Source organism: Microplitis mediator, chromosome 7 (genome assembly GCF_029852145.1).
Source record: "Microplitis mediator isolate UGA2020A chromosome 7, iyMicMedi2.1, whole genome shotgun sequence".
NCBI classification, from domain to species: Eukaryota; Metazoa; Arthropoda; class Insecta; order Hymenoptera; family Braconidae; genus Microplitis; species Microplitis mediator.
The window spans coordinates 19,665,604-19,690,703 of record NC_079975.1 but is presented as its reverse complement, the minus strand read 5'-3'; the positions used below and the strand labels follow the sequence as shown (position 1 = coordinate 19,690,703).

Here is a 25,100-nt window from a genome sequence, read left to right as displayed (position 1 = left end):
GCGATATCGTTGTGAGAATTAAGCTGTCTTTGATTCTAACTTGTTTCGATATTCATTTATCAAATTTTCAATAGTTGATCCAACATTATTAAGAGTTGAATTAACTCGCCAATATTTGAATCAACGAAGAAATTTAATTATTTCAACATCATATGAATTTTAAGTGAAAAAAATAAATTAATCAGTTGGATAGTTAAATTATTTGAGAGAATTATAAACACAAATTCAGTCAATTGAAATTTGTTTCAGCTGATAATGTTATGATTATGTTAACCATTATGTTTTTATTTCAATAGGATTCATTATTCGTCAAAATATTTATAACTTGGAGTCAAATGAGTATGCAGTTAGTGTCATCAAAATGTACATACTTTATGTTAAAACTACTGGTCGTTACTTCAACGACACCTGAACTTCCGCTTTAAGGATAAAATTTTTGAGCGGCAAATTTCCATTTCTTGGAATCTAAGGAACAGGAGTTATTTTAAATATAAATCATTTAAATTGGTTGCTTTCTCGATAACCTGGTGCGTCGTTAGCGAAAATATGTTTTTTTTTTCAGTGCAATACTTTTTACTCTGTGTAAACAAATATTGGAACTTACTCAATACTCTAGAGTTTAATTAAAAATGACAATGTCATAATATTAAGCAATATATCAAGTAAGAAAGAAACTGACAGAATTAGTATTTGAAAAGTTTTATGTACGATCGGTATAAAGTGTCGTGTCGAGATCATTTTGAATCAAGAAAACCAGTAGGGTCAAGGTCCGATAGCTCGTTATTCCCCTAGATTATAGTTAAATCGAGCAAGCCCCTGGGCGCGTCTGTATGACGACGTAATTATCGACTAGATATGAATTCGATGGGATATCGTCGATGGCATTGAACATTACAGCAAGAAGTTAAACTTATTGATTTACCATTAATACACTTAACTCATGAATGTTTTATTGTACGTCGTGTGCCGTGTATACAGATAGAGTATGTCAATAGATAAGTTTGTAAATAGATATGGTAGTAAATGACTTTTAGAAATTTCTCGTATGGATCATATTATTATCATACTGCTTAATTATATATATCACTGTTGATTAACAAAAAAATTTTGTAGAAAGTATTCAATTCCCCACTTGATTTGTGATTTTTTTTTAACTTTCCGCTCTCTCAAAACAAATCAGCGAAAAGTACTCTAATCAGTGATATACTCGGGGCTGATCCGCAATGAAAATTCACTGATTTGAAGTACTTTTCACTGATTCATTTTAAGAGAGCGCGGTCAAAATTGAAAATTATCAAAGAAAGAGAAGTTATATAACGTTACGGTTATAAAGGTTACGGGCCGATTTTCGAAATTCCAATTTTCAACATATCTTGACGTCTTGAGGTCCTAAGCAGCTATTCTGACCATTTTCGGACAGACGCCCGCCCGCGCGCGCACGCACATGTGTGTGTGTGTGGGGTATGCGTGCAGCTTTTTTTGTCCGACGATATCATTGGAACGAATTAACTGATTTGAGCACATCTGCCAGCAATCAAAAAGGCTCACCAAGACTTAGAACTGAATAGATTTTGAAGTTGATCGGCCGACTAGCTCACAAGTTATACAAAAAATAATAATTTAAACACACTTTTTAATTTCCCGCTAAGAAAATTTAAAATTTTCAAAAATTCGGGAAGTTATGGGTTTCGGTCCGATTTGCAAAAATCAAATTTCTATCAGATTTTGACGTTTTGAGGTTCTAGGAAGCTATCCTGACTAATTTCACGATGATGTCCGAGTGTATGTATGTGTGTACGTACGTACGTATGTATGTATGTAAATATTCATAACTCTTAAACGGATAAACCGATTTTGATCTTTGAGGTGTCATTCGACGCGGCTTGTTAATATCTTGAAGCCGTAGAAATTTGTACTTAATCGGTAGGGTGCGTTCAGAGATATTTCAAAAATGTTTTATTTGGATAACTTTTAATTTGCTCGATGGATTGATTCTAAAATCTAATCAGCTCTAAAACTCTATAAGCCGCGTCGAATGCCACCTCAACCATCAAAATCGGTTCATTTGTTCAAGAGAAACCGTTTACGAAAGAATTCAAAAAAAAATTTTTTTTTAGTTTTTTTTAAATTTCTCAAAAACGGCTGGATAAATCAATTTTAAAATTTGATCAGCTTTAGAACTTAAGAAAATGCGTCGATTGCCGCCTCAACCATCAAAATCGGTTTAATTCGTTCGCGAGATATCGTGGGAGAAAGAAATGCTAAAAAATGTTTTTTTAGAAAACAATGGCATACAAAAGTATTTTCGAGCTCGAAGAGCTCGAAAATGTATCCACAATAATGTTTTCGAGCTCAACGAGCTCGAAAACAGCGGGAAGTTTTAGGGCTGGCCCGCAGGGTCAACTAATAGACCGATTTTTTTTTAGGATTTTGTTGCATAACTCGCAAATAGCTCGACCAATTAATTTCTAAGTTTTATCAAATCTAAGTCTCAACGACCTCTTTCAATTACCGCAAAGCACGTGCAAATCGAACGCATTGTTCTAAAGATATCGTCGGACAAAAATTACTTTTTTTCAGCGAAATGTAAATTTTTGTGACCTAACTATTTTTTGAGCTCTTTGAGCTCAAAAGCTCACCTATAGTAACATTTTCGGGTTCCCTAAACTCGAAAACAGCGGGAAGTTTTAGGTTTGTCCCACAGGGTCAACCATTTTTTAGATTTACTTTTTTTTAACAATGATTGTTTAAGATATATATAACAGTGTGTCAGCTTAACTTGACGCTCTAACAAATATAAATCAAGAATTTATGGTTTGTGTCGGGTCTATCCAGAGTGTTGGGGTGATTGCATGAAGCTAAAGTAAAAAAAAAAAGAAAAATAATTGTGCGTCAAACTCAATTCACTAGAGTAATTGCTACAGTTGTATATGTAAACTGTAATACTGAGAAAGTAATGTGTATCATAAAACACGATAAAATATTTTATAATGTCTATTAGCACTCGTTATTTAAGCTATAGGTAAATAGAAAATGAAAAAAAAAAGGTAGATGAATTTTACTTTATAACCCACTATTGCACATCTCAACTGCGAAGTGATTAGATGAGCTGCATTTCCATTGTCTCAAAGTAATGCGATACATATCCTAAATAATTTGTCTTAATTTTATAACGCACTTGAATGCTATGAAAAATACATTACTGTGAAAAATCGCGAGTGACCCTGGAGTGCATACGCCTTTTATTTCAATTATCCATTCAATGGAGCACGATTGTAAAACATAGTTTTTAACTTTTGACAGATTAACTGATTTAGATCGTTGAGGTGGCATTCAAAGCGGCTTAGTAATTCCTACAATCTGTGAAGAATTAAGCTTAATTAGTATAGTATTAAAACAGAACAAGAACAACATCAACGGAATGAAGACAATTAAAAAATACAACAGTAACTGTCACGTGGCACAAGAGGGACGATAGCCAAAAAGGATTAAAAAAAAAAGATCAGTACAGTATGGTCGGATTTATTTGAAAAATTAAATTTTTTAAAAAATGTTTTTTTCAAATTTTACAATGTGCACTAGAAAAATTTAGATATTTACTATTCTGACTATTTTCAAAAGGATGCCCGAGTGTATGTATGTGTGTACTCACGTACGCATGTCTGTATGTAAATATTCTGTAACATTTGAACGGATGAGCCGATTTGGCTTTTTGAGATATTTCCGAAATAAAATGATTTTCAAAAATTTTTGATGACTTCTAACTTACTTTATAGGTTGATTCCAGAATCTAATCAGCTCTAAAACTTTATAAGCCACGTCGAATCGCACCTCAACTATCAAAATTGAATCATTTGTTCAAGAGATATTGCTAACGTAAAAAGTTTCAAAAGTGTGTTTTTTTTTCGAATAAAATAAAAAACGTTAAATTGACTATTTTCAAAAAAATTTCAGCGTTAGAGACAAAAAACTGTATAGAATGACACCTCAAATGTCAAAATCAGTCTATTTAGTTGAAAAAATATTGGCGATGAAGTTAAACAAAAATTAACATTGTCCTCATCATCTTTCCTGAACAACTCACTATAAAATTTATGACACGTACCTAAAATTGAACCGAATCTGCCATTTTACAGTCTCTTTCGATCACTACAGATTTTTTTGAGTTCGAAGAGCTGAAAGAAAAAATGTACCTAAAATTGTTTTCGACCTCAAAGAGCTCGAAAATACATTCCTTATTTTAAGTTTTAAACCTTATAACCTATTATCCTTATATAATAATAGTCGACTACCTTTGACTATATCACACACGCAGTCACACTCTACTAAGTCCCCTGGACTTTATTTTACACACGCGACTTTCTTAACCTATTCGATGCGGTCAACGAGACCCTCTAGGTGGCTGAAACTTTATATTATATTTGAACCGCAAGGTTTTCGAACTCGATGAGCTCGAAAATAGCGGGAAATTTTGGGGCTGGCCCGCAGGGTCAACCGGTCTTCAGATTTTTTTGACTTATGTAGCTTGCTTCATTTTTTTCTAAAAATCGCAACTAAGTATTTTGCGACAAAGCTAAACTTTTATTTCTCTCAAAAATGATGCGTCATTTTTTTCCCGAACACTTACCAAAAATATACTGTCTCATTTCGCTCCGGTTTCTCACATAATTATAATTTTTATTGATTTCGTTAACTTTCAATGTATTTATTGATCAATTTGAATTTTAAGAAATATACTTAAACAATATTTACATTCATCTTATTTCTATGCAGAATTTTTATGACTATTGTAGTCGACGATTTTATCTTTTGTTTTCAATATTTCTTTTTATTTTGTTTTATTTTTTTTTTGTTTCGTTCACAATTAGTGCTGGTGAATTGTCTTTATAAAGGTTCGTTATAGTGAATAATGAAAAAAAAAGAAATAGAGGTCGGACGTTAGATGAACGAGAAATCGACATTGGAGTAGAAGGAAATGGATACTTTGGTAGGCACTCGTTATAGCTAGACGAGAATATATAATTTATGTCTAGAGTTTTCCAATAATCCGAGTAATATGTATATGGATCCATGTAATGAAAAAAGTAAAATACGATAAAGTTTATTTGAGTGGTTGGATGAATGCTAGAATGATGTACTGATGAAAACATAAAAGCAGCCCGGAATCAATGGATCACTAGCCGTGTACAATAATATCATTGTTGTTGTTTCGTAACACTGTCGTACGACACACACCTTCAACTTGAGTAAATATGAATGTTGTTAAACGTTACTGATGTTTCATTAATTTCAAGTAAGTGCAAAAATATTTAGTTAGAAAAGAAATATTGTTTAGTCATAACAAATGGTATTGAAAATTTGAAAAATGAATATAGGACACCGAAATCAAATTAATTACACAGGTCTACAAAAAAAAATTTTTTGTTTGGTGCTGCTAATTCTCGGTTATATTTTGGTTAATTAGCCCACAAGATGTCGTGCGAAGCTGTCAAAATTATGAAGCTACGTTCAGGTTTGTATCGATCGATATAATAACCTAAATAACGTATTTTATCATAACCCGGGTAAAAAAGTTTATATATAATTATATATAATATTATATATAATTGTATATAGAAATTGGCCTTATATAACCATTTTTATATAGTGGAAACCTTAACATGCAAACCTCTCAATAAGACAATTTATAGATAAATTGAGAAAAATATAGATAGCCCGAACTGGGAATCGAACCCAGACCAATTCGGTATCGCGCCGAGTGCTCTACCAGTTGATCTATCCGGCACTATAATGAGAACGTTTTCATTAAGATTTAAAGGTGATGATAGATAGATACCAAGGTCGCTGGGATGAGCATATGATGGCAGATTACTGTTGGAGTATTACACGGGAATGTCCTGAAGACATCCATTGGAGAAATTCTAAAAAGAGAAGCTTCTAACCTGTGAAATAAAATATGTAATTAAATGTATTTAACTGTTTTGAATTAAATGTTCTTTTGTTTTTTAATAAATGAAACTCTCGAAAACTATACGTAGCATTAAAAAAAGAAGTATCACATTTTTATCAGGGTACCGAATGTACTTGAAATCAGTTTTACTTTTAGCAGCACCAAAATCATTGTAGACCTGTGTTATATATTAATCGTTTATTCACTGTAAAAAAAAAACGGTGTTCAAATGAACTCACACCGATATGGAAGTGTTACTTATCAGTTATATCTAACGGTGCACATGGGGAATAAATTATCTACGATCCGAGTACCCTGGTGGATCCAAATTACGGTAATTCGCTGTAATTACCGTAAAATACGGTATTTCTGCGGCTTTTTTACCATAAGCACCGTATTTTGTTTTTATTTTTACAGTGCAATACCCATACAAAGTCGCCGAGCTTCGAAATTTTACCATAGATCGGCCGATGCCTGGTTTGCAATGATTGGTCAATAAATGGTTAACTATACTGGCCTGTGCATGGTGAATAATTGGCAGCCGTCTTTTTGCTTATGAAAACGGCGCACAATTAACCGCCGTTCGTTGACCAACGGTTTGATCGAGTGCTCTTGATACCAAGCTTTGGCCGATGATTGATTGCTACGATTGGCCAATGCTTGCGACTGCTATGCTTGGCATACCGTTATCATCCAATATTTAGCCGATCTTCGGTCGATGCTTGAAAATTGGCAGCCATTCACGATCCAGTAATGGGCTGATTCGTTTTTTTTGTATGGGTAGTTCACTTGACGGTAAATATTTTGTATCATTAATTGTTTAAACAATAAATATACATTTTTTTTGTATTCAAAATACAATCCGATTTCTAATACTTTAGAAATTAAACTACGTTTTTTCTATATATGTGTCATCAGGAAAAATTTATACACCGCCACCGGTATTATTTTAACACTTTTTTAAGGGTTGAATTTAACTTACATCGGTATTTTTTACTGTATTTTAAAAAAAAGGTGTAATTTCTCTTATGATGATCGTACTGTTATCATTTTGAAGCTTCAATATTTAGATATTAAAATTATGTTTCTTGTGAGTAAGACGACAAGTTTCCAGAGGTAGTTTACTGTTTTGAATCTGTTTATTAACAAAAAAAATATTCAGCTAAATTTATCTACGATGTATTTAAAGGGTGGGTTTTCTGAGTACTAATAAGGAAGGCTAGAAGGCTTCCTACAAAATTTTTTTACCGAGTTATAATCATTTTAGTGAAGTCCTTCTTTTTGCTTATCATTCAATAAAGCAGGAACAAATTGAGTTGGAGAAATCTTGAAGCTAAGGAAATAACCTTTCAGATGAAATTACTGAAAAAGAGTTTAAGCTTTTTTTTTCTTTCGTCATGTTGAGCATTAAATTTGTCTCTAAATTGCTCTAAAATCAATTCCTCGAGAATAATTTTTAAAAAATTTGTTTAAACTATTCAATTAGTGCGTTTTTGAAGTTTTCCTATAAACAGTATTCTTATAAAGCCGTTATTAATTAGAGAAAACTTTGTACCTTTTATATTTGGCAGGTATAAATACTTACTTAATTTCTCAAACGATTGTGAGATTCATTATTAAGCTTCTTAATAAATTATTGAAGTTTTAAAGCTAGATATTGTGGGCATCGCGTCGTTGACTTTGAAGACTGCAGTTACGTGCTGATAAGTTTGTTTGATAAGTATTTTTTTTTTCGCTCTTTGTGATTTTTACATAGTAAAAATGGATTTCTTGGCGCAAGAAATATGTTGCGTTACGAATTGAAGGCAAAAATTTTCTTAGCTCAAGAATTTTTTTCTCGCTTCAAAAAATTTTTTCTCGCCCCATAAAATTTTTGTATTCAATTTATAATGCAAAAAATTTCTTAGGGTCATTGAAAATTTTTTACGTCAAGAAATCATTTTTTTCTGTGTACACAATTTTTCCAAATATATCCGGTTTCTGAGTTAAAACGTCGCGTTAGTATGTAAAACTGCTATTTTTCTAATTTTTTTTTTCATCCGTGTACATATGCATATGCACCTGTAGAGAAGAGAAAATCATCTTTATATTTTCTATTTAAACTAATCTTCATTCTGAATTTTTAATAAAATTTTTCAACTGTTCAAATTTCTTGTCTGCATAAGATATTTTAAAATTGGAATTATAAATTATATACGAAAATTCTCATTTAACTCTATTAAAGTGGAAAAATGTCTTTTAATCTTAAAATATTGTTTTTTTCGTTTTTATTATATTATTTTATACAGAGATGATAAATTTAATTTTTCTAAAAATAGAAGTAGTGATATTTTTAATAGACCATCAAGCTTTTAGAAAAAAGTGATAGCTCGACGCTCTCACGTTAAATTGATTCTCTTATTTATATAACGTCATGAATTCATTTAGGTTGGGCATTTATATAAATTAAAAATTCTAATCAATATGGAAAATAAATTTTTAAATTGATTTGCTTAAATATATATGTAAAATAAGCGGTTTGAAGATTGTTTACAGTAGTTTAAAATTTTTTATCCTTAAGGGCCAGTTTTTCAAGCAGGGTTTATTTTTATCCGGGTTTAAATTAAAATTGCTAGTATATCAATACTCAACCATATTTTAAATATACCAGAATAAATATCCACCAACAAAATATACTAACAAAAGATAGCTCTATCATTTTTTAAGTCTACCCAATAAAAACACTACCATATAGTGAGCACTACCAGAAAAGCAACACTGTCTTTATCATATGCTATGTATAACATAAAGAAAGTGTTATTTTTCTGGTAGTGCTCACTATATGGTAGTGTTTTTTTTTTTGGGTAGACGTGAAAAATGGTCGAGCTATTTTTTGGTAGTGTATTTTGTTAGTGGAGATTTATTCTGGTATAGTTAAAATGTGGTTAAGTTATTTAAGATAGGCTTGTAAATGGTAGAAATGCTAATGAAGGCAATTTTATGGGTGACCAATATTGTGGTAGAGATGTATATAGCATAGATTTTTATGGTTAAGTTCGTTACTGGGAGGGTTGTAATCTGGTAATGTGATAGAGTTTTTAAGTGATAGAATTATTGATTGGTTGAGATTTTCACGGGTAGTTTTTGAAACTGGTATAGCTGTTGTCTGGTACAGTTGCTTGTGATAGGCCTGGTTATGGTTCACTTGTCGTAGGGTAGAGATTTTTATGGTAGACCTATTAATGGGCCATTACTAATACAGTAAAGACAAATCTTATAAAATATCATTTGTGTTACTAGATTTGTCGATATGAAGACCACAAAGTGTAGTTCAGTGTAATACCTTCAACTACATCATTTTTTTACGTGTACATATTTATTCCGATATATTTCACTCTTATAAATTTTTAGTATAACGTAAAAGACCTAATACTCAATCAGGGGCTAGTACCTGATCACTCCATATATTTGTATATTTATATTTATAATGATAGATAAATGGATACATGGAGTAATCGGGTACTAGTCCCTGGCTGAGTATTTGGTATTTTACCTTATACTTGATAGTTTTTTTTTCAATAATACTCGTTACAGCGCCACGGTTTAAAATGAACGTAAAAAACAAATTGAAAAAAATATAAACTGTCGATAACGATGATTTTGCAAATGTTAGACGTGGATTGTAAAAATTTAAGGTACATTTTTATTTTGACGTGAGAGTTCAAGGTGTACAAGTTTAGATTTTTCAAGATTTTTTTTTTAATTACCGGTGAAATAAAAAAAAATATTTGAAAACCGAGTAGAAAACAATAAAACCATTGATGACAATGCTATTAAATTATAACCCTGCTCTCCAAATTTGAAACAGTGAATATTCACTGTTTCACAGTTATAAGTATACCAAGTGGTATACTTAAACTGTAAAATAGTGTATATGCACTATTATTCAGTGGTTTTCACTGTTTCAGATTTAGAGAGTGGCAACATTTTCTGAAAACTACACGGAAAAAAAATAGGTGCTGCAACAGGACAAAATCTTGTTGTAGCAACAGGAATTTCATGTTACAGCAACAGGATTTGTTGTTGAATCAATAAAATAAGGAACAAGTTTCATGCACCAATTTTTTTTGTCAGTATAGTAAAATTTCAAAATTTGAAAAAAAAAATCCACTTTTAAAATTAAAAGTTTCTGTCAAAATTTGAATTTTTTTCATAATTTGAATTTATTCTAAGCTAAATTTTTTTTCAAATTTTGAAATTTCACTATACTGACAAAAAAAATTGGTACATGAAACTTGTTCCTTATTTTATTGATTCCACCGGAAAAATCCTGTTGCTGCAACAGGATTTTGTCCTGTTGCTCCCACAGGATGTGTCCCGTTGCTGTAACATGACAATCCTGTTGCTGCAACAGGATTTTGTCCTGTTGCTCCCACGCCTTTTTTTTCCCGTGTATACTGAAATTAATTTAAAGAGGCAATAAGCTCGGGCTTTTAAGAGCTGTTGAGTTAATATCATCACTATGGTTATCTAGACAGCTTGAGTCCCGTGTTAATCTTTTACTGATGACCCATGTTTGTATAACGAGCTGCGAAATTGTCTCTTGCATGCTTTGGACATTAACGAGCAAGCTTGCAAGCCTGAAAATTAAAAGACTATATAATTTTTTTTTTTTTTTTTTCAATATGTTCACTTAATAATTTTGTTTTCATTATAAACGCTCCATTTTTTAAATTAAATGAAAAAATGCTTTGTACAATGGCACAAAAAAATATGAAATTTTTATTTTAATTAATTAATATTATTTTTCCTCATATTTTTACGATACAGGATAATTTAAAGTAAAAAATGTAACTTGACTTACTCAGTAATTTTCTATTCTCTAAACATGAATTAGTGGAAATAAGTGAATATTCACTAATTCCAAGTGCAAACCGAACCACTAATTTCAAAAAGTGGTTCGGTTGGCACTCAGAATTAGTGAATATGCACTGATTTTCACTTATTCATGTTTAGAGAGTAGTTAGGTTACTAACAGTAAAATCAGAATCTTTAATTATACATTTATCTTTCATAAATATGTAGGTTATTAAGATATATAAAAATGTAAAACATTACAATTGATTAAGTAAGGTGTTTTTTGAATTAAAAACTTTATAGGAGTTCATTATATATTGATACAAATATTTTTAGCTTTTATATGAAATTAATACGAACTCAGTATCAAACTTAATTGAACGTTTTCCAATATTCAATAAAAAACAAGTTGGCGGGAGAAAAAAATTTGTTTCAGGACGCATAAAAATAAAATAATGAAAATTGATAAAAATCATTATTTTTTATAACTTCTGCCCGTATTTTTTTTTTTTTTGCATCAATTTTTACGAAAATTCATCAAAAAGCACACAAGCAAAAAAAACGTTTTAATCAGATTAATTTTCAGCAAGTTACGGCTATTTAAAAAAAAATCCTCAAAACTTTTGAATATTTACTAAATAAGGCTACTAAATAAAGTATTGTTTTGATTCTTGACATTTAAACATTCCAAAATAATTCTACTTAAAATTTCGAAATGTTTCAAATTTTAAAGTTTACTGTGATGCACGTTTTTAGATTATATTTAGATCTAATTTTTCTCACACGATTATATTCCGAATACATTCATACATATATTAGTATATATTCAAAAATAATTGTTTAAGTAAAAAATTTTGCTTAACTTGACAATTAAGAACTCAGAAAATCTTCAAGTTATCACATGAATTTTATTGCGACTGCAGTATTTACATGTAAATACATGACTCTCCATTATTGTTATTTATAACTCAAGTATAACAAAAAAAAAAAAACCCTGATTCAATATGATAATAAATGATGAAATTTTCAGAATGTGCTGGAGATGACTCGAGTGTCTTAAGGTGGCGGAGGAGAGGCTGGATTTAGCCACTTGGGTAAACTCTTATCTAAACGTGGCGGGTGAGGTGTCAAGAGGGTTATGGAGAGTAACAACGGCACGGATGGCAGTTTCAATGCAACCGATGCAAATCGAACATCGGCGTCAGTTTTCACAATTGGTTCAGATTTCATGACAAAATGGAGAGTGACGTGAGTTTTAAATTTAAATTATTTCACTGCTGCATTTGAACTAACGCATACCGATTAGATTCTCATAGTAGCCAAGTGATAAATCAATCTATTCAATGTTTGATTTTGAGCTTATCTCGAATTAATACAGATAATTAAAATCATCATTTAGATATCATATATCATATCACAGCAAACAATATGCTTATGAGGATGCGCATTTAACACACAGAAAATATCATGGTAACTGTTCCTAGTTTGTTTATGAAATATTACCCTAGCTCGTCAGAGCAACAATTACATATGGATTTATGAAATATACGCCTATGAAGGAAATGGTTTCTATAATTATAGGAACAATTTCTATAATAAGAGTCAAAATTCTTATATCGTATGATACTTAATTTATGGTTATAATTACTACGCTCATAGAAATATTCTTCATAGTTAAACTCTATTTATCATAAGGCCCTTTCCCATAATATTATCGTAATCATTTTTATACTACTATGGTAAACGTTTCCATAAATGATGTTAATAATTTCCATAATGTGTGGAAGTAATCACCGTAGTAATATTGTAATTATTACCATACACAGTAAAAAACGAATCGTCAAAGTGTAAAAAAAACTTGTGTTAAAATTCTGAGTGTTGAATTTTTAACACTTCTGTGTGTCAATTTAACACACAGTATTTATCTTGTTTGAACTGTCGCAATCGATTGATTTTTTAACACACAAAAATGTCATTTTATTCAAATGTAATACTTTTTATATGATACTATCAAATCAACACTCAAAATATGTTAAAAATAATGTCGACCATCACAAAAGAATTCTTGAAAAATTTTTATTTTTAACGTATACGTGTGTAACTTTTTTTGACACTCACAACATGTTAAAATAACATATAAATAAGTGTAAAATGTTCGTTTTACACACGGTGTGTGTTGATTTTGACGAATCCTTTTTTACTGGGTAGTAATATCGCAATTATGACTATATTTATATGGCATTAAGAACATATAGAAGTTCCTCTCGTTATAGGAACAGATAACCTAATAGCATGTACCCATTACCATACCACAATAGAAATCGTTTTTATGCAAGGAGAGAAAATTTTGGTAACCGTTCCTAGTATGCTTTTAAAATATCAACCCATATCGTTATGATGATAATTACTTGGAATTATGTAATATACGCTCATACTTTCTGGTAAAAGCCTCCATAACTATGGGAACAATTCTTATGATTATAGTTTGTTGCTATTTCGTAGGTTAATTCAATTATGATAATAATTACCATACTTATGAGCACAGTTCCTATTATTAAAACAATTATTAACAACACAACAAATATTATACTTCCATTTATTGATGTATTTTATGTTTTGAGTATTATCAGTCCATCCTTTATAAAATACTATTGAATACTATTGGAAAACACTAATGAACATCTAATGGTCTAGTGTTTTTGCGCATCAATGCTTTAGCGTCATTAGTTGGTTTAATGTAATTAGTGCATTTAGTGTTCTCGGTATTTTTAGTGTCATAAGCGAAATGCACTTTTCCTTTAGTATCGTTGGTGTAACCCAATAAAAAATTTTTGATTCAATCATAAATACTTAGATTACTATTTGTACTGATTAATTGATGTGTGTTAATTTTTTTGTCGATGAAAAATTATTCATCATTGCTGGGGCTCGAACCTGGATCCTTCTATGTATCACTTTAAGGTTGTGCTATTCTGCCAATCCACGGACTCAATGGTAAGGATTATTTTAAAGGTCTATATTGAGACAAATCGCTTTTTCTGCTTGCGATTTTCACCAGCAGCCACCAGAATTCGCGGGTTGAACCCTGGCTTAGGCTGGCCTCTACAAAATTTATTTTACTTGGACAACGCAGAGAGGTTCTCGTAATGAGAAAAACTCGCACTCATTCAACCAACAATCAATGAATATCCTACTAAATTCCCTTACGGCTATTTTATTTAGTTTATAGAAATAATTAACTTAAAATTGTTAAATTAGAGGATAAGGCAGAATACAGGCACAATGATTAAATAAAATTAGACAAGTTTATTGCCTATTATAATAACAAGAATTACTTACAATAGTACGCAGTGATTCCTTATCAATAATTAAGTTGCTCCTTGGCGGCAACGGTTCCAGTACAAAGTATTTGGGCGCATGGCACAGTGTTTATTTATTAATTACAAAAGGGCGCAAGGCTCCGTATGTTTGGTTTAAATAAATTCTTAACTATAGCTAGATAAACTTAACTTTAAGAAAGTAGTATGAAATAAGAGTATAAAAGAATTAAGTAGCAGGTAGTCGCTAATACTAAATTATAAGAGTTAAATTGCATGTTAGCGCAGTTAGGGATCCAAGATCGAAGTGATTGACCGATAATTTTGGGCGTAGGACTCGTCTCGGGACTCTGTCCCCACTGCACCCTTACGGACATGCGTCGACGTGATAATTAGTCATGTGACTACGGCACTATGACTTGGGTAGTTTCAGACGCCAACGAGACGGGGAAAAATGGGAACCGCACAGCTGAGGATGAAGAAGACAATTCACATTGTCTCAATATATTTATCATAGAAATCTCAATAATCTTGCAAATGATATTAATCGCGATGATTCAGAAATTAAAAAATTTTTACTGTACTTACATAGAAATGAAACAAATAATTATAAGGTTAGCGTATTTTTTTATTCGAAACATTATCGATATTGATATCGCTTTCAATAGAGATGTAGACTCACTAATCGGATTGCTTATCAACATAATTGAAAGCGTGGCCAACACTAATCACTCTTAATAGCTCTGTAAATTTACTAAACGGACTACTAATGATCTCTAATGAAACACTATTTAACACTAATCATTTCCAATAGTTTTGCAAGATTAGCTAGTCAGAGTACTAATGATCACCAATAAACACTTATTAACACTAATGAATCTTCAATAGTGTTATTACTTTTCTCCCGTAAGAGTACAAGCTCTGGTATGTACTAAGAGCACTCAACTATGTACAGCACTTATTTATGTATGTAAAACAATCGCATATTGAGTACAAATATACGGATATGTGTAGCAATTATTATATATCATATTAAATGTGAGATATAGTAATAAGTGAGTATTAAAGTACGATGAAAAAGGAAAATTTATAGCTTCGCACAACCCCAGATATATATTCTAGAGCAAACGCTTGATTGATTTCCGCTTTATTATTTTTTTGTCCGTGCCTTGCTTTACAAATCGTTTTGTTCTTTTTTCACTTCAAGGCTTTAAAATGCACTATCGAATTGGATGTGGTTTTCGGTGGAAGAATGTACAAGTATTCGTACTATTGAAAAAATTGATTCGCTATAAATTTATTATTAAACAAATTTGAAAAATTTATACGTTTCAATAAAAATCCATTTTTTAATTATTCGCTATTATGTAAATTATAATTTTTTTTTTAAATTTTTATTATGAAATGCTTTTAAATAATATTTATGTATTCATTCTCTTTCTGTTTCTTCTGATTTGTTCGCGAAAACCTGAGATATTTATTTTACTTTCGACGTAAACTGAGATCGTTTGAGCTTTTTTTTTCTTTATTAAATATTCAGAACGTTGTATCAAGCAACAACAATATTTTTTTTCCCAAGTAGACTGTAACTTTTTTAAAAGTGAATGCAACTCAATACACCCTTGTTAGTAGAGATGAGGTGTATAATAACAAATTGAAAGAAAATGCTGAATAATTTCGTCGTAAAAAATGTGTTTGTAATGGTTTTGAAGATAAATTGATTAAATTTAAAACGTGTTCTATTAACAAATGTTATTATTCATTTAAAAATTTTTAGTGTTAATTAGAAAAACGTAGATACAAATCATTTTGATTTATTTCGAACGAATCTAATAATATTTTATCATCAATAAAAAAAATTTTCTCTTCCCGAGGCAGGTCGATGTTCTCCTCGAAAAAGTTATAAGCACAAAATTTTTGTTTAGTAAAATTTAATTTTAGTTTTTTAGAATTTCTTGGCATCTCATTGTATCCCACTCTGTTTTGCTCCTAAATTCCTAATAATCTGTATATAATGAAGGAACTTTTGTGAAATACATTGTTTTTTCTGTAATAAGTTTTACTGTCAAAACCGTTGTGTCCCAGCCTCCCTTTTTCTAAAAAAAAATAAAGAGTAAAATGCGTATTATGTAATTTTTTCAAAATTAAATATATTTAGTTTAAAATTTACTACTGATAAATTGTATAGTTTATTAAAAATTTTTGGCATTAATTATAATGACATCTCATACATTGTATCTATTAAATATTTAATAATTACTACCTAACACGAAAATTTCTAATTGATATTCAATCCTTCCGTCTAATATTTGAAATTAGTTGTAATTGAAGAATAAAGTTTGGATCGTATCAAATTTATAAACAAAAATAATTCCACAATTATTTTGATGTTCCATGAAAAACTTCTTACAATAGTTACAATAGTTTTTGCATCGAATAGTAAGAAATAATGTCTTTTATTGGTAAATCAGGACATTACATTAAATTTAATTTTTCAATTAACTTAAAATAATATTCATTCTTATTAAAATCTAAATAAAGCCTTCAATTTGTATGATTCTGTTTACTCTAGACTTTGATAGCCTGTTAGTATACGAAATATAAAGTTTACAAATTCGACTCCCAGGACTTTCTTTTAAGTAATTTAATGCCCTACATGAATATCCTAGAGCCGAGTTTTTGTCTCACACAGTTCAAAAGTTATAATATTTTTAATAAAAAAAAATTTTTTTGCATGTTATTTAAATGGGAAATTTCAAATGGCTACCGACACCTTTTAAAATTGAGCTAAAAATTTTGCCCAATGGGAGAATGTTTTTCTCGATATATAGGTCCTTTTTAAGACGTAAATTCGATAGGTTGGTTTTTTTGGCTCACCCAAATATATATAAATAAAAAGTGTAGATTTGTCATATTTTTCACGAACAATGTGGACATTCTTCGCGATATTTATCCTTTATAGTATCATTTTTAACCAATCAGAGACGCGCTTTCTTACCATGAGTTGCAAAAATTTATATATTATGCAATATGATAAGTTCGATATAATTTTATAGTTATATCTCTCTTTAAAAGAAAAAAAAAACGGCAATCTCATAGCTTCATGTATATAAGGCCTATACTCGACTATAGAACTTTCTCATCGAATTGATATATTCTCATAAAACCTTGATGATAATTTATGAGAATCTATTGAATTTTGTGAGATTTTTCAAACAGGGATATGATTATGAATAACGAATTTGATATAAGATATAACCATTTATACTCAAATAAAATTATATCTTATAACAAATTTAACATTCGATAATGAGTATAATGATAAATGAAGTACTAGTACATGAAAACTAGTGAGCTTAAAGTCATAGGATAACTATATCGTCTGCATATGACGTTCCATATCCACTTTCCAATTGACTTAGCACAATATATTTGCGTATACACCACAAACTGTCGGGCATAAATTAGTACAGTCAATCTTCATTAGTTTGTACACCAACGCCACCATTCATTTCACTGATTTATTTACTTAGTTTTTTAATTTATTTTTTAATTTTACACTTGACTGAGTTGAAACAAAGTACGGTGCGGTAAAAAATCAATCTAAAAGGCGAAAAATTTACGACAATGAAGATTGAGAGAAACAGGGAGACAAAAAAGATTGCTTAAAGGTATGCATCAACTATATCTTTATATTGTACCGTGAACCCAAGTCAACACTGAACTATTTTGTATTCTAAAGCCTCATAATTTTTATGAATTATGGTTACCTAAGGCAGTTAGGTACATCTACAGCTTTCAAACTTGAACCCAAAAATTTTTATTTAAAGGATTATATTTTGATGGATTTTAAAAAATAAATTTTTGAAAACAGTTGACCCTAAGGACTAGACCCATAATTTCCCGCTGTTTTCGAGTTCTGTAAAATGAAATATAATATTGTAAATATATTTTCTAGCTTATTGAGCCCGAAAAAAGCTATGAGTTCCCACAAACTGTGATTATTCAAAAAAATGAAAATAGTTTCAAAAAACAAATAGCTCTGAAATTTTGGTTCATGAAATATCTGAGTAAAATCGTAATATTTTATTGACGATGTTACCAAAATTAACAAACCGAATGCAGTAAATTATGCTATGATTAAAAGAAACTGCAAAATCGAACCGGAAGCACAGACAACTTCATAACAATTTATCTAAAATTACTTTATCGTAAAATAAAACTATTTTTAAACTGATTTGCTCCGAATCATCTCTACCCAGAACAACTCTCCTTAAACTCAAACTCTATTTTAGAACTTGTTCAATGACAAAACTACCCAAAGTAACACTCTGTTATCGATTTAGCTAAAAGATAACCGGTAAAAGAGAAAACACGTTAACTACCGTGTTAATTTTCAAAATAAATAATAATAAAAGTATAGAGAATTCATTATTATTATTATTAGTAGATTGCAGTGTACATCATTTGTAGAGACCTTTTCCACTTTTGTTTTTATCGATTGATCTGTCTGCTTTTTATATAATTACCTATCCTAGTATCTGCCTTTTATGAAGGAGAAAGGGAGCTTACATTTCGATTAAAATTTGCCTTTTTATTTTACTTCTGTTCCGTCATAGTCGGGTTGAAATATATTTACGAGCAGAAATAAAATTTTATATACAATGAAACTTTCCTTTTCCACGCCAAGAAATTCTCAATCAGTAATTTTTTTTTTTCTTGACTTAAAATTTATTTTGAACATAATTATGGAAGGTTTGACAATAGAATCTCTAATTGGGCCACCCGTGTGCAACCACGTAAATCGAGCACCTATCATATTAAAAATTGAGGTAGAAGAATGTTTTAGATCCTAGGAACAAAGGGGGCCTTCAGCCTGTATACGGCTCACTTCGTTCGTGCGCTCAACTTTGCTCTCGTGGGCAAGCGACAACTTACCGCACTAGTTGTACAATATAAGGTACCGGCGGGTAATAAGGCCTAGCTAAGGGAGATTTTGAATAGAATCGAAAATATTGCATTTAATTATCAAAATGTATCATTAATCTGTATTTCAATACATTAGCCATAAAATTTAATAAAGTAATGGTAATTTATACCACAAACAAACAAAAAATTAAACTTTTACAAAAACCATACGAAAAGACCTTATTTTACTACGGTAAGGTAATAAGGCCTACGGGTTAAACAAACTGGAATAGTTTAATTATACTTAATAAAATTGGTATTAGAGATGAATCATCACTTAAATTTAGCAACAATACTTTTTTAAAGACAGAAGATTAGATTGCTTTGCTCAACAGCACTTAAAACTATCAGTATTCTTTTTAAGAGTCAGAAGACTAGATTGTTTTTTATAATTTCTTCTGCGCTACGACATCAAATGACGGATGATGAAATATAGAAGACAGGGAACATGGTATCAGGACTCAATAAATTTGTCGTAACATCTCTATGCAAGACTCATCTACTAGAGTAGCCTTTAGCGGAGGCGGTTATTTTAAATATCATTTTTGTCACTTAGGCCTTATTACCCGACTGGCCTTATTACACTGTAAAAATCCGGAGTGAATTCGGAGTGAAATAAAATCCGAATTCACTCCGGATTCACTTCGCTACTCGGAGTTCCGGAAGTTTTAAAAAAAAATCACTCCGCATGTGGAGTGATCTCGGAGTGACGCGGATTTTATTTCACTCCCAATTCACTCCGGTCTGGAGTTTTAATACTTAAATAAATTTATATTAATTTATATTAAACTGCTAAACAATGTGTGTGTGTGTGTGTGTGTGTGTGCGAGTGTGTGTTTGGGTGTGTGCAGGTGTTTGTGTGCGTGTGTGCAAATGTGTGCGTGTGTGCAAATGTATGCGTGTGTGCAAATTTGTGTGTGCGTGTGTGTGCGGGTGCGCGTGTGTGCCTAAATATGTATGTGCGTATGTGTGTGCATATCAGCTGATCAATAATGTAATACGCGAATGTTTACTTCGATTTTATTATGTGGAGTTATATTTTATTAATAATATTTTTAAAACTCCGCTCCGGAGTGAATTTCACTCCGAGGGGAGTGAATAATTAAAAATTCATTCACTCCGCATTCACTCCGGATTTAATCCGCATTCACTCCGCGAATTTTTACAGTGTACCCGCGGGTACCTTACTTTTAATAATTGTTTTTTTTTTTTTTATTATTCATTATAATGAATAGAATGATAATTATTATCTTTCACTTGAATTATTTTTTTATTTAAAATACATTTTTTAAATATTTTTATTGTTCATATCTTGAGAAAGAAAATTTGGTTATATCTTCAAATACGTCAAATTGCATCAACTAAATGATTTAGTAAATACTAATAAATCATTTACTACATATTAATAAACATTTTTTTGGTCCAAGAAAATGTTCGCTAATAAATAATTTGTTAACTGTTAATAAATATTCATTTGAACATGTTCATTAATTAACCATTTGTTAAATATTAACAAATCATTTTAAATTTAAAGAAATCCTTCTATCAGTGTACCTTAAATACCCGCTGTGGCATATCTAATATTTTTAGCTTCCGAGTAGAGGCGCTGAATGCCTTCCATTTTAAGTGTATTACAAAAAATAACATGTAAATGAGTGTAAAACGATTTTTTACAAGTCATATGTGTTAATTTTGATAATAAAAATGTTTTATTGTGCATAAAATAACTTTTTTAACTAACAGATGTGTATACTCATTCGAATATTCGTAAATAATCGAGTACTGAATTTAACGATGATTGATAGCTTTTGAACTGCGTTATCACGGAATTAATATTTGAAAAAAAAAAAAAAAAAAAAAAAAAAAAAAAAAAAAAAAAAAACATTACTCTAAATAATGATAGCGATTAGATCGTATACTGAAATATTTGAAATGGAAAAATTTACGCACCTCTTTTTTCTGCATGGTCTACTTTTATTCAACTCGCTGTATCTATTCAAACCATTTCTAAATATTTTTAAATTGATCGAACTTAAACTACTTAACAATCAATACAGAATTATTCATATTTCAATTGACCATTATAAGGTTGACAGCTAATTATATCTTAGATATAACTTGCATTATAAATTCAAATAGTGAACTTCATTGAGAAATTATTGCTGACCTACATTTTATTTTTCACTCGGAAAATAAAAATTTTAGAGGTATAGATATTGATAGACTGCAGTCTGATTTTAAAAACTACTTATTTTAACCAATATCTTTTTTTATAAGTCTGGGGAATAGTTTTTGATTATTTTCTAGATAGAATTTACCATATATGTTTGAATATTCCTTGATAATATTTTCTTCACGATACTCTTGGTGGAATAGTGCGTTATATATGGAATTGTAAAAAAAAACTTTTTTTTTTACCTACCGGTTGATTCGGTCAGAAATTATTGTGACTTGAAGGTTACAACTTTTGATCCTATCGATTGAGGTCCTATCATTTTTTATCCTATTGATCATATGTTTTCAACATAATTATGTCAGAAAAAATTACTGCGGACAAAGTTTTTCGAAATTCTGCATAGCTTCCTAGTTATTTTCATTTTAATGTCAAGCTCTTTAAAAAATAATTTTCTGAGTGATTTTAAGAGCTTGACATTAAAATGAAAATAACTAGGAAGTTATGCGGAATTTTTAAAAACTTTATTCGTACTATTTATCGAGAATAAAATTACCTACAAAAAAGTTCCCATGACATTTTGTGATAAGACTGATAGTATCGCCGGTAAAGTCATCACGTCTCATGTTATAGATAAATATACACATACTTATTCATTAATTTTAAAAAATGAGTATTACTAGTACATAAATTTAAGGCTCTTTTTTGCAAACAGTTACTTCGGAAAATAAGATAAACGTCAGTTCATCTATTACTCAAATACTTATTAACTAGCGCTACTCTCTAAACATGAATAAGTGAATATTCACTTATTTTCACTAATTTATGTTTAGAGAGTACACTTTTTATTTAATAATATAGATAATATAATTAACCGCAAATAAACAAATATTATAAATAGTAAAATTATTAGGATAGAAAACAGCAAAAAGCAAAACTAATAGTGTTAATAATTCCATTTAACAAAAAAATAAAATTTATATTTTTACAAGTATTATATACATAATAGTAAAGAGGCAATGTCGTGCTGCATATAATAATCACGCAATCTCAATTGCTGATCCCACGGGACGTAAGTATTATTTTGTACCCATGCGATGAGCTAAACATTGTGCAAGCACTAATTTTCTATCCTTAAAATCAACCTTCCACAGAATATACTACTTGAAAGACTCTTATTTTAATTGAAACTCCTTAATAAATTTATAACAACATTCACCCCAAGAGTGCAATGTGCACACAACGCTTATATCAATTATGCATCATCAATATTCAAGTCACGTATTCAAGATTTGTTCTCACGCTATTTAATTTGAAATTTAATAACGCAGCAAAATATTTAATTAATTAAAGGGTATTTGTTGACAATAGCGACTCCACGCATTTTCCAAAGTTCCAAGTGCTCACACATCAAAGATCTATAATTAAATTTTTTCCACGTGTTCTGCTACACGGCGGAAAGAATTTTCTGTATGTATTTATGTCTTTAACACAAGATATCTATCCGAACCTTGTAACTAAAGTGCGCAAAATTGATAAAAAATGACACAAATTATGCTAATTTTCCAAAATAAATTTAATAAATTTCTAATAGATACAAATAATTAATTTTATTAATACCGTAAGATGGACGGTGGCGATAGAAAGGTCTAACTAAGACTTACAAAGATTCTTTGAGCTCTTGTATAGTGAGAATTGGCATATTTCTGTTATTTCAATACACTAACGGTGTACAACAGCTCACCTAGCATTTTGTTGCAAGTAGTTTGGACGGTATCCGCCTTCCTTTGCTAGTATAGTGTCTGGCTGAAGCCCACAACACAGTTTTATGCCGGCTCGTACTAGTAAAAGATCTAGTCTAAGGCAAGAGTGCGTTAACATAGCCTTACTGACGAGTCCGTTAACGTACTTAGGACGAAACTACAGAAATTATGGCAAATAGGCATATATCTTAAGTTTTGGTGGTTGACTTAAGAGTCAATACATAGATGAAAAAGAAAAATATGTCAAATGGTGCAGTGTAGCACGGAACAGAAAAATTTCAAACTAAATCTGTAAATCAAGCTAATTTTATACCTTTGGTATACACGTACAATTTATTAATGCTTAAATAACACCTAAATAATCAAGTACATCTTTAATCCGCCGACAAATGCCAGAGAATGAAACAAGTCTCTTGGCAATTTGAATATTTTTGGATTTATGCTTGATATAAACAGGTGGAGCCGTGATTCTAAACAATTACCAATTAAAGATTCCGAATTCAATGCCACTATTAATTTTTTTTTTTTCATGATGAATCAATTTTTCTGGCTGATCATTTCACTAAATATCAAATCGTGTGAATTCAGACTTTTATAAATATTATGGTATTTGACGATTACTAAAAAAAAGTGAACTAAATGAATAAAAAATGCTTTTTTAACTTTTAAGCAAAGTGACCACATGAACGACAATATGAGCGTAGACTATCCCTTTGTCGAGCTTTAAAGCTAACAGTTGACGTGACGAACAGCTTCACAACATGTCAAACTAGTAACAACAATGTGGAAGCGTCACATACAAGTTAATTACTGGTATCATCAGTTTAATATCAAGCTATACAGAGGAGAGATGAACATGGTAAAATTCTTAATAAAAAAAATCACTTTATAAATGTGGGATGGCGAGTTTGAACGACAGAATGCATGCTGTGAGAATAAAGTGCGTAAAACTAGGTCATAAATTTAGGATTAGGATGAGCCTGTCGTAAAATAGGCACAAGAAAGACTTGAGTGTTACGCAGAAAGAAAATTTATGGTAATAATTACAGTATTCCTTAGGAATGATCCACATATCGTATGAGAACAGGTTTTTTTAAATATCAATCATAGGAATAGCATCCATACAAATTATGGTAATTGTTATCATGGTAGTATGATAATAGTTCTCATAATATGATGAATTTCCAAATGATTTGGTAATGAGGACCATAATAGTGCGATCATTACCATACAATTATGGTAACTATTATCATATTATAATAACCATTCTTATCTATGTGGACTTCATTTCCATACGGTATTGGAATAGTTCTTTTGAAATTACGGTAATCGTTTTTATGTCATTATAGTAAATGTCCCTGTAATAGTAGGTAAATTTTACCATGGTAGTATGGAACTGATTACTATAATACCAGGAGAATGTTTGTATGGTCATGGTTATCATGATATATAGTTTATTCCCATGTTCACTTAGAACCGTTCCAAAGTCACAACAGGATTCATTCTTATTTACGTGTGGGAACTGTTACCATGAGTATGATGGTGATTATCAAACTATATTACTATACGACATAGGAGCTTTTACACCATAATTATAGAAATTGTTGCTATAAGTTGTAGGAAAATAGATCTTCTCTGGTCCTCAGTAATTGACACGTGATTTTGAACTATCAAAAATTTGAAGAGTTTCCCGGTGGGCAACGTTTCACGCCATTAGTGATGCGAATTCAGACTACAAACGAGCTATCAATCCGATAAGTAGATTAAAACGAAAAAAAAATTGGGTTCCGGCTTCGAACATGACGACTTTATAACGGATGTTCAAACATTATTTGTATTTCTGATCAACGATCAATTACTTTTGTCGATTATTGATTACAGGAAAACAGCTATCATGTTGGATGATCTTGGTTTTTCCTAAGTTCAGTTGTAGGCGATTTTTAGCAGCCCAATTATTAATGCGCTTAATGTTTGCATTCATCTGACGTTCACGTAGATCCAGCTCATAAGGAAAGCAAGCTACGTAGGTTTTTAAGTCTTCCGCCTTAAGTAAACATTTACAAAAGTGTACACACACTAATATCATTAAAGAA

The 25,100-nt window shown here is 30.5% G+C and overlaps 1 protein-coding gene across 2 annotated transcripts in view; it reads left to right on the top strand.

Annotated features, from left to right (window-relative positions):
- The window catches only part of LOC130671455 (probable muscarinic acetylcholine receptor gar-1), a 90,899-nt gene that overhangs the window by 27,319 nt on the left and 38,480 nt on the right, over window positions 1–25,100 (top strand). For both annotated transcript variants that reach the window (XM_057475354.1, XM_057475353.1), the window contains exon 2: window positions 11,817–12,034. In XM_057475354.1, the coding sequence (XP_057331337.1) occupies window positions 11,925–12,034 (110 nt within the window). In that variant the 5' untranslated portion in view covers window positions 11,817–11,924. The remainder of the gene's footprint in view (window positions 1–11,816; window positions 12,035–25,100) is intronic.